This window comes from Chrysoperla carnea, chromosome X, assembly GCF_905475395.1.
Source record: "Chrysoperla carnea chromosome X, inChrCarn1.1, whole genome shotgun sequence".
NCBI lineage: Eukaryota > Metazoa > Arthropoda > Insecta > Neuroptera > Chrysopidae > Chrysoperla > Chrysoperla carnea.
In genome coordinates this window covers 27,610,438-27,627,271 of record NC_058342.1, presented here as the reverse complement: position 1 = coordinate 27,627,271, position 16,834 = coordinate 27,610,438, and the positions used below count along the sequence as shown (strand labels likewise).

At 30.8% G+C, this 16,834-nt stretch overlaps 2 protein-coding genes across 2 annotated transcripts in view; both read left to right on the top strand.

The window, feature by feature from the left end:
• The first annotated feature begins 318 nt into the window (after positions 1-318).
• Positions 319-6,277, top strand: LOC123303036 (receptor-type guanylate cyclase gcy-28). The gene is made up of 5 exons (XM_044886132.1): positions 319-585; positions 4,070-4,256; positions 4,517-4,700; positions 4,764-4,975; positions 6,159-6,277. Exons 1-5 carry the CDS (start codon positions 343-345, stop codon positions 6,275-6,277), a joined length of 945 nt encoding a protein of 314 aa, XP_044742067.1. The 5' UTR covers positions 319-342.
• A 115-nt stretch (positions 6,278-6,392) lies between these two features.
• The window catches only part of LOC123302169 (atrial natriuretic peptide receptor 1), a 69,526-nt gene continuing 59,084 nt past the window's right edge, over positions 6,393-16,834 (top strand). The window contains exons 1-4 of the mRNA XM_044884996.1: positions 6,393-6,726; positions 8,213-8,307; positions 8,403-8,541; positions 10,108-10,189. Of these exons, the coding sequence (XP_044740931.1) occupies positions 6,462-6,726; positions 8,213-8,307; positions 8,403-8,541; positions 10,108-10,189 (581 nt within the window). The 5' untranslated portion in view covers positions 6,393-6,461. The remainder of the gene's footprint in view (positions 6,727-8,212; positions 8,308-8,402; positions 8,542-10,107; positions 10,190-16,834) is intronic.

Below are 16,834 nucleotides of genomic sequence, written 5' to 3'. Positions count from 1 at the left end.
GGTACTCATACATATTCCACATTTAAAGAGGTTCTACTATATAAGTGAATCTGAAGTGTTTCCAATATCAAGAGTTAATAATTTTTATCAACAAAAAAAATTTTTCTACTTTATTAAACGGTATTATCAGCATGTAAATTATTATTATCAATTAGTTGATTCTTCAACTGTATACGTACAGTCCTAAAACCCAATTATGTATTGAAAACAATCAAAAAAAAAAAAAATCCAGCATAAATCAATCATGAGGCAAAAACAATTTTGAAAAACGCAATGTTGAAAGAAATTTTATTAATTATTTGTGTAACGAATGTCATTTTATGTCATACCAAGAACAAATCAATGATCAATGACAATGAATTCGACAATGAATCATCCGATGAAGATGAATTGAAACTACAACGGACTACATATAAAAGTGCTAAGTTACCACCGGTCGGATGTCGTGATAATGTGGAACCACGCGATTGTGAACAATTGTGTCATAATGGAACATGTGAAATTCGTGCTGTTATTATTTTGCCAAATACAACGAACGCAACAACCAATCCAATTGCATCGAAAATACATGCAACGTTGCAACGGGTAATAAAGGATTTTTTAAAGGTTATGTTGATTACAGCATGATTTTTTCATATGATTTTAATCAATAGGGAAAACAAAACATAAATTTTTCTGTTGATGAAAGTCTGATGTGTATATGTGTAAATAATTAAGTAAAAATTAGCTCGACTCGTAAGGAATTACGCTCCCGTAGTTACCGTAACCCGCGGCTACTCTGTGGCTAAAAACAACAATCAACAAATTTCGTAGAAAAATGGTGATAAATATCATAAATTCTTAAATTAATATTAGGAGAACATGTAAAAACTAACATGTTTGCCTAATAATGCTTTGAGAATTATGTGTCTAAAGCATTAGGAGCGCATCTGTAAAAATTAATATGTTTGCCTGATATACTTATTATTTATGCTATTTTATTAAAAAGCAACTGAAAACAAACAATTGACTGATTTCATTGTTAAAATACCCTTTTAGAAATCTTCTATAAATTTTTTTCGTTTTTCGAAAACCGTTCACATGACCACTAGTTCTCCCTATCTTTTATAGTTTTGAAGAAATTGAACACCAAAGTCAAAACTTTCGCCTTCACGTTTAAACAGAGATGTTTACGAAAAAACATTTCAATAACAGCTGTTTATTTTTTATGAGAAACATTTCTACAATTATACTTTTGTTCTGTCACTAACGGTTTACAAGATGCGTCCTACTGCCCCAAGATCCAATTGACTTCTTTACGAACTCAAACTCACGGTTCACGTCTTGAGCATACTATGAAAATTGTATACACCTTTTTATACATATTATAAATTAGTATAAAAATAATAATATTATTAATTAGTATAAAAAAAATTTAGAATTTTCTGTAATGCACATAGAAATATGCCAATAGACGAAGAAACGAAGGAATAAAGTTCGAAAAAATTAAGCATTAAGTCGGATTTGAATGCGGTTTTTAGCATTCGATTCGTTAAAGAGTCAGGAAATTATGTGACCTAGTCTGATGATGATTTATAAGAAACTAGCTGTGAACTACCCGCTTTGCTGGGCAACATCCCCACTTGCACCCCTCCCTCCACATTTCCTTGCGTGGGATAACAGTTTTGTAATGTACACGTCATGCTCTTTTATTTGATACCCCACTTAGGTATATTTGTAAATATCCGATAATTCCTTCCCACTTTCTCGCTACACTTTTCTACCCTCCGAAGGTTAAAAGTAGATAAAAACAATAGATCTTTGAAGCTGGTTGTATATCTTGTCAATATTTGAGCTTAATCGATGCACAACTTTTTTAGTTTTTGAAGCATATCCCTTTCAACCCCTATTTAAACCCCTTACTCTACTATAATATGGATTTATTATACATAAAAACCTTCCTCTTGAATCACTCTATCTATTAAAAAAAACCGCATCCAAATCCGTTGCGTAGTTTCAAACATTTAAGCATACAAAGGGATATAGGGACATAGGGACAGAAAAAGCGGCTTTGTTTTATACTATGTATTGATTAAAAATATACAATTAGCATAATTAATATGCATTTATAATTTGGTTAATAGTGATGAAAATGATTTCAGACTTGGTACACGAAGGTTTTTGGGATCGCTGAACAAAAACATCGTGGCGGAATTAGTCTCAGAGGTACCTGATGCAACGGTATCCCCGTCGCCTCCTTGTGTTTTCGTGTTCAGCGATCCCAAAAACCCCCGTCTAACAAATTTGAAATCATTTTTATCACTATTAACCGAATTGTGAATTTTATATAAACGTTCAATTTAAAATGCATAATTATTATGCTAATTGCATATATTTAATTTCTTATAAATCAAAATAGGTCACAAAATTTCCTTCAAATTCCAAAAATCGGATTCAAATCTGACTTACTGCTCAATTTTTCCGATCCTTGATCATTTTTAATACTTCGTTTCTCCGTCCATTAATAAAATAAAAGTTAAAAAACTAAAAGTCACCTACACAAAAATGAAAATAATCATAGAATAGAGGCGCATTAAAATCCGTATTCTATTTAAAAGGTTTTGGATTAAAAATAGTAAAACAACTATTTTTAAATCCATTATATTTTAAGCTGTTTAGAAAAGCTCTATGTATGCACATAATTCTACTAATGTAGATAGTACGTAGATAATGTATTAGGCTAGTTAGACAAACTCTGGAATTTTAAAAGTTACGATATCATGAAAAATGTATTTTTTTTCTAAACATTACTGTTATTTTTACCTATTTCTATAGTTGATCTCCAAAATAGTTTAGAATTAATAGTATATTACGACTCTAGGTCAGAAAGCTGGTTGGTTGAAGAAACAAAAAAAAATTATGATAATATAAAAGTTTAAATGATTTTGAATGATTTAAGAAAGAAAAACTATACTGTTATAGAATTAATTTCGTTGAATTTTAAATTTAACAAGTGAAAACAAACAATTGACTGATTTAATTGTTGAAATACCATGTATATACAGTGTTGATTACTCTGTCACAATACACATACATATATGTCATACATATATAACTGATAATCCCATATTAATACATAATATAAAATTTGCATCTAATGTGTGACTTCGTATGTAAACAGTGATGTTTACAAGAAAATGTTTCAAACAAAAGTTGTTTATCTTTTGATAAGGAACATTTTTTATATTTAAACTTTTGTTCTATCTCTACGAACCCAAGACCCAATAGACCTTTGTTGCTCATTTACGAACTCAACCTCGCTTTTTACTTCCTGAGAGCGCTGTAAAAATTTGAAACTGAACGACCTTAACATATACTAAAGGCCGTTGTGTTCTTCATAATAGACTGAATATTCGCAATATTTACTTCTTTAGTTTGGAGAAAAACCAATATATTGAAAAATTTCAACTCATCAACATCTTCAGGTCTTACTACTTACACTATAATGCCCTAAAGTACCTTGTTTCGTAACTTTAAAATACCTTAAGTTGGATACTAAGCAGATATCTTGAATTTTTTTTAATCCTTAACGTTATAACTTATCACAGGCACCATTTATTTTTGGAAATAGTAACATTATGCTCTTCAAGACACTTTATTTGATAGATTAGGTTAGGTTAGAGTGGCTATCCTGGGGTGGAACACACTTAGAGCATAGGGTCCGTTGCGATACCGAAAAAGGGTTGACCCATGCCGGGCCACTATCAACCATTTGGAGCTGTTTAAGAACAGCAGGAGTGCTTTGACGTCGACGGACTTTAGGTCGAAGAGGTCGTCAAAGAGAGGCTAGCTCGAGTAGTCCATCTCCTCATGGAAAGAGCTGGGCAATGATAGAGAATATGAGACATTATCCCCTCCTCCTCACCACTGTGACAGCTCCTGCAGTAGTCGTGATACACTGCCAGGCCCAGGCGTTCGGCATGCCTGCCATTCATTACACTTCATTTGATACTAAACAAAAAATATTTTATTCAATTTTTTTGTTCCTTATTTCTGCTCGGAATCTAATAATTTTGGATAATTTTTTTAGGTTCTACCAGTTATGGAGCTTGCACGTAGAGATATTAAGAAATCAAACTTAATACCCAAATGGTTAAATTTCAAATGGTATCCAAGAGATGATCATTGCCATGCAAGTTGGGCTACAATTGCTGCGATTGATGGTTACGATAATTGTAGTCATGTAATGTTTGGACCTATTTGCGAATATGGTTTGGGTTAGAATATATTTTACTTATTAAGTTAAGCGGTTCTAATGTGCGAAATGTTTAGAAACTGTGCGTATTTTAAAAAAACTTCAGAAAACCTTATACGAATAAGCATCAAAATAAATTATGACTTCCGTAATTACAATTGTCAAACTACTACAGCCGATTCTCAGCTCTGAGCATATCATATTTGATCGGTCATTTACTTAGCGAGCGAAAAATTTTTGAAGAATGCATATTCCAAATTATTAACTAAATTTTTATTTTAGCTGCGGTTGGTCGAATTGCAAAATATTTTGGCTTTTCTGGCACACCATTAATAACCGTTGGTGGATTATCATTCGATTTTCAAAAACCAAAATTAACATGCGACGAAGAATATTACATGAATATCCGTGTGGGTACATTAGCATTTAAAGATGTCTCACGCTTTTTGTTAGCTTTAATAAAACGGTATGACTTGAAACCCGTTACTTTCAAAAACGAACTGGAATAATTCGGATTTTTAATTTTTAGATTTGAGTGGAATAAATTAGTATTATTGTATGAAACGGATGGCCATGCAGAAGTCGCTGGCATGTTTACGTGTTATTTAATGATGAAAACCTTTCTGGAAGATCTGAAAACTATACCAGAATTTTATCGACATAATGTGGATTTAAAAGCAGCGTCGAAAACTAGTAATATGACAGATATTTTAGAACGAGAAATTGGTAATACTTATGGAGGTAACTATTTTGTTTTATGATTTTTCTTTATTGCTATTGGAATGTTGCTAACAATAGGGAATATTCATGTATTTTTTCATATTTTTAATTCATTGTTTACACCGTTATAACATAGTAAAAAATATAAATACTGTAATTAAGTGTAAATTACGTATTAATATATGACCTGTCAGTTGGTGACAATTCAATGTATAATTTACACTTTAAAATAAATGAATTTACATCACAGAATTTACACACGTCATTATTAAGTTTTCTAATAAAAAGCCGTAGAATAATATAACTCAATGTAATACCATACAAAATGTAGGTAATTAATACCATACAGTATGTCAACAAATCTGACAAGTCACACACTATGACGTCGCCTATGTTTTAAAATTTGAATTTTCGTTTTAGAAATTTGAATTCCTCTCACTGAATTGTAATTTAAAAGTTATTAATTACTAAAATAATGGTTTAGTTGAAATGTCCAACCAATAAAGTTACGGAAAAAATGTATTTGAGCCAAATTCAAACTTCATAAATATTCCCTATTGCTTAGTTTTATCCTTCTATGTATTGGGGCATAACTAAAGATTTTTCCTGAAAGACAACCGATCAATCCCCCCCCCCCCCAAACTATTGCCACAGTACCTATGGGAAATATATCTTTTATGGATTTTAATTTCAAATTATTACCAACATTCTCTATTAAATATTTGCTTTTCAATTACTTGTATTTTTCATAGATTCGATAAATCAATAAATCAAAAATCAAATTTGGAGGGAAGGCAATGAACTTCGTGGGATGGCTATTGCTCACCGTTGCTTCACCCTAGCTACACCAATTATTCTCGAGCTATAATTATGGGATTCAAGACAATCTATGCGATTTTACTTTTTCATTTTAATTATTTTATTGAGAAATGACTTTTTGACGAAAACTTTCTATAAGCTCCTAAACATGTGAAATTATTTCCACCTTTGTTCGCAAATAATATAAATTTTTAGCGAATTTCAAGCAAAAAAGTATTCTTGTGATTTTTTATCTAGAAAAATTAAAATTCTTGAAAAATTAAAAATACATGATTCGATTTTAAGTAAATGTGTTATTTTTTCAAATTCTGGGGGAATTAGAAACAGATAATCGCTTAGATAACAGATTTTCCAAAAAATGTTAATAAAATTCAAATTTTTTCAGTAATCATAATGTGTGCGGATATGTACATGGTCCGAAACATAATGTTATCCGCAGGTGAATTAAACATGACAAGTTCTGGCGAATATATATTTTTCAATTTAGATTTAGATAATAGGTAAGTGTTAAAATTCTATGCTATCTTCGAAACAAAAATTTAACATGGGTTACGAAATTATTTGGACCCATTTTGCCAAAATATTTTAATGATGATTCAGTTTTAAGTATAAAACCATACCAGGGTGGTATAATGCGTCCGACTCCGAAGAGAATAACATAAAAGCTCGGAACGCCTTTACAGCTTTAATGACGGTGAAAGGTGATGTGCCGAATGGACATAAGATGAGAAGTTTCTCGAAACGAGTGTACAATGTAGCTACGGAAATGGGACTAGGATATTATCGGCCTAAAAATGATTTGGTCACAATTACAGAGGCTTCGTTTTATGATGGTGTATTACTGTTTGCGAAAGCTCTAAATAAAACGTTGGGTAATGATATCCGATTATGGGGAAATTTTACGTTAAAAGGATCGCATATTTCGAAATTAATGTGTGATGAATCTTTTCAAGGTAATTACAGACTATTTTTTTTATTTTATTCACATACATTAATTATAAAAATAATAATGGAGTTTAACCTCCGTTATTATGACATATACGTCTATAAGAGCGGCCACCCACATCATTATTTGTTAATTACAATTACAATTGTAATTTGACAATTACAATTTGATGTGGGTGGAGTCGGTTACTTAATTCTACCGCCCCCATTAATTATAATTGTTCACACTGCCGCTGCCTGGGTTCGAACCCGCAACCTAAGTCTAAGTCTAATTAAAGGCCTAGAGCAGCCTGGCTGTCGTGTAGTCAACTGTGTATTCAACTAGGCCATTTGTATGACATAAATGAAATAAAATTCTCTAAAAACATCGTAAGCTAGGCAATTTGTATGACGTAAACGTAATAAAATTTCATAAAAGCGTCAAAAAACAAAGTTTTGTTAGGTTTTCTTTTTGAAAACCGCCGTAAGGTAATGTTTTTTTTTTTCTTGCAAAAACAGAATCTGTGATAAATTTTCTTCATGATGAAAACTTTTTTGAAGCTCAATCACCGATTAATTTTTGTACAATTATCATTATTGTGAGTTTTTCCATGAGGCACTGTGTTCAAAATTACAAGTTTAAAAAGAAATAATTCAAAATTTTACCCCACAAGAGGACCGAAACTGTGTTTATTGTGTTCAAGGAACTTTGAACTATCATCTACCGCAAAAGAATGAACATTCATGGTAGTTGCTCAAACGACTGGACTACTTTAAGCTCATAAAGTGATAATTTTGTTACCCGAATCTCGTCAGCCAGTGCTGACGGATTAATTGTTGATGCGATGGAGTTTCGGAACACACTGCTCTATACCAATTACTCAAAAATGATATTGTTTATTTGTATATACATCTAATACGATTCGATTTTATGATTCCAAAAACACAATAGCATCACAAAAACACGTGTTTAAGCTGTTTATACTGTCTCCCTTAAATGCATACATTCCATGGATTTAGGAAAAATAGACCAGACAGAATAGACCCGGAAGAAATGGACCGTAAAATTTTTTGTAATAGTGTCCACTTTTCGAAGACAAAATGGCTCAAAACTTCCACCTAGCCAGCTCCTCTATAGCCGACAAACTCAACCTAATCAACTCGTAATTACAACAATACTCGAGGTCTATAAAATTTTCGGTCTATTTTTTCCGATTACCACATTCCATTGCTGTTTTACACTGGTTTATTTTATTTATAATAAATTTTTTTATGCAATCCCACTAATCGGAACACACCCGGTTTTTATAGAGTCCCGATTATCGTTATCGAGACTCTACTGTATAACGATATCGATATCTTTCATCATTCCATTAAATCTCTTGCCAATAAAAATCTGCGAAAAATCAAACCAGATAAACATATGTCTATTAAAATTCGAATAATTGTTAATATATTGACCAGTAATGGATTCCAAAAAACTAATGCAAGAAATTTTTGAACATAATTTTGTAGGTATTACCGGCTTTGTAGAAATAGATTCAAATGGTGATCGCATTAATGCCAACTATAATTTATGGAATGTTAATCCATATACAAATACTAACGAGGTTTGTAAACAGATTTAAGGAGCATCAACTAAAATTACGTAAAATATTCTTGATTAGATAAGCATACTGATTGAAATATATTATTCTTGTTACAGGTTGTTGCTAAATACTCTCCACGCTTATCAAAATTATTTTTTATCGAAAATCAAACAATCTATTGGCCTGGCGGAGCATTAACTCCACCATCCGATACTCCAAAATGTGGATATGATCGTTCCAAATGTCCTGATAAATGTAGGTAAACGAAATTTTTTACTATATTTGGGAAATATTCTGTGTAAACCTGCAGTCAAAATTGGTTTAACGATATCGCTTATAACGTCGTTGTATGAGTTGTATGAAAATCCGTCATTTTTGAGTCCACTACTTAACCGATTTTAAAAATTATTTCACCTATAGAATGCAACATTGGCAGCAAGAACATGGGCTGCATTTTAGTTTTAAAAAAAAAAGGTTCTGCACCAAAAAATGCAATATTCGTGAGGGCAAGGAAAGGCAACTTTGCAAATTTCAATGCCCGTTGGGGCTGGACAATCCAAATCTGTAGCTAAGATGCAATGTAGGGAACCCATTGGGACTTAGTGGGAAGTTCTTTCAATTTTTAAAAAAATGAATGTCTGGTGGCTAAAAGACAAGCTGGAATACCTAACGCCGGATTACCTTATCACCAGATTAGCTTCTGGTGATATTCGACGCTGGGAGATAATTTTTTCTGAGATATAAAATGAACATATCGCTTATAATGACTGTCGGATTTAAAGATAATAATAATTGCACACATCTTCAATGTTGTTATAACCGATTTTGACTGTTTTTTACTGGGCTGAGCTACCTGTATTAAAGGAGTACGCAATTAAGGACTAATAAGAATCAGCCATCTTATTTCTTTTTGAAACCCTATCCAGTCAGAAGCGAATATTGATCATAAACTCAAATTATCCATTCTTTTGGAAGATCATTTATTTTTTGACTCTAATCAGTTTCTTTTTGTACTCTAACGGTAAGAGGTTATGTAAAACATTCCAAATGATATGAGGTTAAATTAGAGGTTATGAATAACAACGTGAAATGGAATTTCAGATAAAATTTTAGATAGGATTGCCACCTGCTCGATCCTCACCCGGCATGACGGGCTTAGAAGGTTTTGCTGGGCGGCTAACCGCGATTCTGACCGCGTGGTCAGGGTCGAAAAAGCAAAAATTATCATTATGATTACTGAGTCGCCATCTCCATGGATTTTAATAGAGTAGTGAGAATTGATTTTGTTCATGATTTTAGTGTTTATAGGACTTTTCAGCTTATTTTGTTGGTATCACGATAAGAAGTCAGTTTTTCGTTTTGTTCGAGTCATGCTTGTGTAAAATCTTTATGTCTGTACCTTATAATTAAGTGTTGATAGATACTTAAGGATTATTTCCAAACTGGCTGATAGTTTTCGTGCAATTCTGGACAAAATGTACAAATTTATAATATATTTATATTACTTTATATAATATTTTTGATCCAGTTGAAATAAATTAAATATGACGAAATTGGACTTTATTGAATTTTCCGCTTCGCACTGCAATCTTCTCCCCCCTAAACACCACCTTCATAATGTGCCGGGCGAGAGACCTGACCGAGGTGGCAACCCTTATTATAGAAAAAAAAAATAATTATTTTCGGAATTTCACAAATCGCTTTTAGACATTTACAAATGTTATTTAACTGCTACAAACCATATAAACAGTATAATATAAATTACAGTCGATGTGATCTAATGGACAAATTGTTAATTAAATTTAATATATTTATTTGCAGCTTTATCAACAACATCGTTTCTGAGTATAATACTGTCAACTATAATTATCATTATTTCAATATTTATGCTGTTTATGTACAGGTAACAATTCTTTGAATTTGGCTTTGATTTGGTTTTGTAAGGTTATTCGATCACGATACTAAATGTGGATAAATTTTAAATAAAATCATTTTAAAAGTGGCTATACTCAATATGATTTGAACGTGAAAAAAAATGAGTTATTTGTCAACATACAAATCTGAATAAGAGAGTCAAGGCCTCTATTGATTGTGTCCAGTCATAAAAATGTAAACGCGCTGGTAACCCACTAAATTTAATTTAATTTTGAAAGTAGGAATTTGCCAAAACTAATTGATAACGAAAAATTGAAAGTTATAAATTTTATTCCATTCAATACCAAAGAACAAATTACAAAATCCCGTACCGACAAATTTTTCGGGTACGGGACCCTAAACTCGTAATTGAAACACATCTAAGAACACCGCCATTAAATTACCTTTTTCCTTAAAAATTTTTCAAAATTCAGTCGATTTTGAAGATCATCGCCAATTTTTTAGTTTTTTCGAGTACTGAACCCTAAAATCGTATATAAAACGTAGCTAAAAACACTCTCCATTAAATTACTTTTCAAACGAAACCAAAAAAAAAAGCACAGGCAGACAAACACACACACACACATAGCGGTCAAACTTATAACACCCCTTTTTTAAGTTCGGGGGTGGTAAACAATAATTTATCTAGGGAATTAGGATAAAAATTGAATTATAATTTGAAAAATCCCATATTTCTCATTTATTATATTTGATAATGCCTAGATACTTATATTATTAATTATTCATAAATCTAGACCATATGAAAACTATATTTTTAGGTCACTTAAATAATTTAGCTTTCAAATTAAAAAATAAATAATTGAAAACCAATTTTGTTGTTTAAATATTCTCTCAAATATACAAAATTTTATGAAATACACTCGATGCTAAAATTGGCGCAACAAATTTTACTATCAAAATTTCAATCAACTTAAAATAATCGAAACCTGGCGAAATTCCATCGTATTTTCGAAATTTTTATATTCGTCTAAAAACGTTAAGTGCCTACTTTTAAAATTTCTCTTTTTCCGTTTACCACATCGCTTTATAAGTATCGATGTGTTTTGTCTTAAAAAATGTTAAAGATTTAGCTTTCAGGATTTTTCAGGAAAAAAATCCTATCCTTCATAATTTTAAAATGTGTATATCTTATATATTTCATATGTACAGAGTGTAATAATTTATAAATACGAAAGATTTTCGAAAATTGAAGCTTATTTGAAGTTGAGTGAAGTAACGATAAACATTTTGGATACGTTAATTTTGGTGTTGTGTGTATTTTCATATAAATAACGATGTAAAATTTTTGTAAATAATACATCGCGTGAATTCCCTCTTTAAGGAAATGAAGCTATTGATATCTTCAAACGCCCGTCTAACCTGCTATCCTAGATATTAAAGATGGTCTTCGATAAAATGTAAATATCTATTACTGATTTACTAGGTCCCTTGACCTCAAGTTCAATTTGAATGAAAGACATACAGTATTTTTCAATAATCTTAAGAGGGAATTTGTTTAGCTTACACAGCTCCTTTCCTACGAATTTTTTTTATTATTGTTTGTATTAAATTGTAAATAAATAGTTACTAAAAAGTTTATCATTAAAATATTTTTATTTCCACAATTAAAAATAAAAGAAATACTGAACTGGTTTCAGATTTCCTGAAATAGTAAATAATGGTTTGGTTGATTAATATTACCGAAATTGATTCATCGACCATCGGTTATTGTAAAGTTTATTCTTCTAAAATTTTGTTCGAGAAGTATTACTATATACTTCGAAAACCAAATACCATTTTTTTATATTTTAGAAATATTTATAAAGTTTAGTTCTTGAGGAAGGCTTCCTTGTCGAGTTTTTCTTCTAAAAATCCCAACAAATTTTGTTTGAAACTTTTGTTCGAGAACCGAATACCATTTTTTTATATTTTGGAAATATTTACAAAGTTTAGTTCTTAAGGTTAGCCACTCACGATCCATATTATTGAACCAATATCAACGTATTGATCGTCTGAGGAGTATATTAAAACATTATCAACATATTGATCGTTTAAAAAGTATATTGAAACAATAATATTGATATAAATTTCGTTTTTTTTACCCTAATTTCCTAGATCAGTTTTTTGTATTTTTAAAAAAACGTATTTCAACTACCAAGTAGTCATCATCAGTATGAATAAGCTAATCGTAATTTCTCTTATGTAACTCGTTGCTAATTTGGTGGCGGACTACCACCAATACTCGTGTCCCTATACTCACCTTTGTTCACGGTATTAATTGACAAAATTATTGATTGGAATGAGATTATCCGATCTTATCAATATTTAGCTATATTATATCAATAATAAAGCGTCAAAAAGCTATATATTATATCAATAATATAGCATCAAAAATTGACAGTATCATTTTATTATGTTTAGGAAAAGGATAAAATATTCATGATTAGTTTAAAATACTTATGATTAGTTTGACATACACCTACGTCAATCCAGTGGCCAAAAAACTGTATTGGAAATAACCAAACTAACATATATAAGACGTGGTTACTTTAAATGAAATGATAACTCTAGATATTTATTTAGAATTTAGTAGAATTTCGTAATTCAAATGTACCTATTAAGGTAACTGCTTCACACTTACAAAAAATTAATTAGCTAGACTGATCGATTGCTTTAGCAATCCTCTTGTGTAACATTCAATGTTTAAATCAAAATAAAAAAATCAAAAGAAAATCAAGCAAAAAGGAAAGCAAATTAAAGTAAATCCAACACAAAATACTTTCTAATTTTATAATAATAAAAATATCAAGCGTACTTGTTTGAGAGCCACTGCTTGCAATAAGTTTATATATTATAAATGAGGAATACAATTTATAATTGGACGGGCTCTGATTTTATTGCTTCTGACCTTAGCTTAAAATTTATATAGACTGGTCTGCGCAGTAAAACACGAATTTTGGAGGCCCAAGAAAGAATAAACGAAGTCTATTTATATTGAGTGAATAATATTGACCATGCTAGGCTAGCCGTAGAAACATTTATGCTTTATTTTACTATAACCCCTAATAAAAGAAGTGAAAACAAACAATTGACTGATTTATTTGTTGAAATACATGTATAGACAGTGTTGATGAGGCAATCGTTTGTTTTTTGACGTCGCGTACGTAAAGAAAGATATCCACTCTTTGAAAGCCACACATTCATAACTGATATTCCCATATAATACATACTATACAATTTGCGTCCTCGTGGGTAAACAGTGATGTTTACAAAAAAATGTTTCACACAAAAGTTGTTTATTTTTTTATAAAGAACATTTAAACTTTTGTTCTATCTCTAACGGTTTACAAGATGGATTAACCTATGTGGCTCATTTACGAACTCAATTTCAGCTCGATATCTCTTTTCGTTTTTGAGTTATCGTGTCCACAGGCAGACGTACAGACAACCGGAAATGGGCTAATTAGGTGATTTTATGAATACCTATACCAAAATTTTGTTCGTAGCATCATTATTCTTAAGCGTTACAAACTTGGGACTAAACTTAGTATACCTTGATATATATTACACATATACATGGTATAAAAAGTGAGTCATTTATTTACAGCATACCGCCTGAACTATTTATCAACTGTAACCTCTTAGTAAGGTATCGTGATCGAAAAGCTTTAATATTATATGCATCTATTAACTGTAATAAACATTTCCACGAAATTTAATTATCATAAACTGAAATTAAATCTTCCTTTGTCTCCATTTCCTAAATTGCATTTATGTGATATACAGTCAAACCTGGATAAGCGAGAGTTCAAGGGAGCATAATCTCATTTTTTAGAGGTTTCTCACTAACTCGAGTTTCTTGCTAATGCAGGTACATGGGTAGCGTTTCTCTCTTATAGAGGTACGCTGCAATAACAAGTCACAGCAAGTACGAAAATTTTTTTATTATAGCTTTAGTTCCTCTTAAATAATATATATATATATATAAATAAAGCTCGACTGTCGCTTATAGAGGTATAGATAAGTAGCAGTCTCACTTACGGAGGTCCATGAGGGAAAAACAACTCTCTCTTACAGAGGTTTCTGTTTCTCGCTAATAGAGGTTTCGGGAGCATAAAATTACGGGTCCTAGCTATTACTCTCACTTATTTTTCTCATTTATCCAGTTCTCACTTACCCAGGTTTGACTGTATGCTAATAGTTTAATATAATAAACGAATAATAAACCAGAGTGTAACGAACTTTTCACAAAACAAACATTTTCCTAGAATAATCGACCGATATTATTTACAATAGTGTAATAAATAATACATTGAATGTTTAAATTCCGAAAATTTAAACATCCACAAATATTAATCGTATGATATGGTTTTATAAATATTATTATTATATTATATTAACAAAAGGTATTTTATTTATAATTAATAATTATTATCAATATTATTAATTTTTATTACTGTAAAATTAACTTTGAGGATGTTTATAATAAACAATATTATGCTAAGTATTAAATTAAAATATTTATATCGATATCGATGTGAAAAAATTCTTTCTACGACAAATTCATTTATTATTTTTATTTTAGACCCGGTAAAATCCGTTATTGAGCATGAATAATTTTCACATGGAAAAATTTTTGTAGAATCCCGTTTATTGCTCCTGAACGTAAAACTGCAGGTTGCCGGTTGGCAACCCGGTAGGATATTGTTTAAACTAATTTTTTTAAACAAATAAATAATATAGACCGAATCGCTTCAAAAATTGGGGTCAAAATGAACAAAAAGTGTTCTAAACCCTTAATTTTTATCCCTCAAAAAGTGATGATAGGTTAGATTAGATTATATTTTCTGTCCACGAAGGGCACACTTAGGTTATAGAGCCCATTGTGATACCATATATGTGTTTTACCACCTTTCCGCTGATAAATTCATTTATCAGCTCCTTAATTTAAGAGGCTGAGTGCATCTCCTTCATGCATATATCATGCACTACCGCTACTTTAAGCATACCGAGAACGGAATTGGTTACGCTTTAACCAACTTAGCTAATAGGGACAAAAAAAAATGATGAAAAGATTTTTAAATGTATAAAATTTTTATTTGTAGTGTAAACTACTTATTACGTACTTGCTTAGGAGATGGGATTTTCACCAATCGACTCGAAATAAAGTCAAATTAACAGAAAAGTTCGAAAAACTTTTTCCACAACGCAGCCCTCCGGAAAAACGGAAAAACCGTTTTCTTTTCATGCGAAAATTATGCATGCCCAATGACGGATTTCACCGGGTCTAATTGATTACTTAATATACAAACTTCAAAATCTTCCGATTATAATTGACGTTTTTTTTGCTAATAAAATTGCGTAATTTATAAAGACACCAATCGATTTTTTTTAAAAAGACTTTCAGACACTGACGTCATTATATCGGTTTAATAACGCCATCGTATTAAGATATGACAAAATAGCATGGAGAGTTAGTAAAAGTTTTTTTTCTCCACTTGTTTCCACTATATTATATCATGGATTTACAAAAATATATTTTAAAAAACAAAACAAAACCAGCTTTGGGTAGATTATGAGATTATGAGATTATATTTCATAAATTTTAAAAGAATCATAGCCTCTCAGAACCTCTCATATTGCTGAACAACACTTATTTTTTAAAGTTAAGTTGAATTATTTTGTTATGACCAAAACATAGTCATAGAGAATGGATACAGTATACCTTCATGAAATTGACCATTTTCTAGAAAGGGAAAAACAGACCGTGCGGTCTATGGTTCTGGCGACACTATTGGCCGAACGTCGCTTTACTTTCTCACTCATTACCTTACAACTAAATAGGGAACGCTCAGTCCCTTCCCTATTTTAAAAGATTCATAACCTCTCATATTGCTTGACAACACTTATAAGGTTAAGTTGAATTATTTTGTTATAACCAGACCATAGTCATAGAGAATGGACACAGTATACTTGAAATTAACCACTTTCTAGAAAGGGACCTTCGGTCTATGGCTCTGGCGACACTATTGGGCAAGTACTGACGGTCTCTTTACTTTTCTCACTCATTACTTTACAACTAAATAGGGAACGCTCAATCCATTCCCTATGCCATTTGTTACAAAAAAAATGATGATTTGAAATTAGAAGATAGAAGTGTATAACGTGATTCCGATTGGCTCTCAGTCTCAATGGATATAGTGACGTCACAACCAATCATAAGTGGTTATTTTAAAATAAAATAAATTTATTTTTATCATTAATTTATAAAAAATAAAATTTTTAATAAAAAAAATTATCAAAGAGACTTCAAATAAAGTTATTCTATTTGGTTCATATAAATTTGTAGCAATACAAATTGCATGAAACTTCTCTTTTATGATCTAAAAAATACAAAAATTCGTTTATAATTAGACAGTAGTTTCTTCTTCAGAAACGGATCGTTCAATCGCAAAATGAACCAATAGATTTGCTTTGGGACCTTGATCAGAACGAAAGAGTGCATTCGTTAAAATATTTTAATGATTAATTTTAACAAGTGAATTGTGATCAGAACCAAAGAATGCATTCGTTAAAATATTTTTAATGATTAATTTTAACAAGTGAATTGTTATACTAACAAGAAAACTAGAAA

Excerpts from the sequence above, each read along its gene's own strand:
- LOC123303036 (XM_044886132.1), top strand. The coding sequence starts at position 343 with ATGATCAATGACAATGAATTCGACAATGAATCATCCGATGAAGATGAA. Across the intron at positions 586-4,069 it reads TACATGCAACGTTGCAACGG|GTTCTACCAGTTATGGAGCT; the intron begins GTAATAAAGGAT and ends TAATTTTTTTAG. Across the intron at positions 4,976-6,158 it reads AATTGGTAATACTTATGGAG|TAATCATAATGTGTGCGGAT; the intron begins GTAACTATTTTG and ends AAATTTTTTCAG.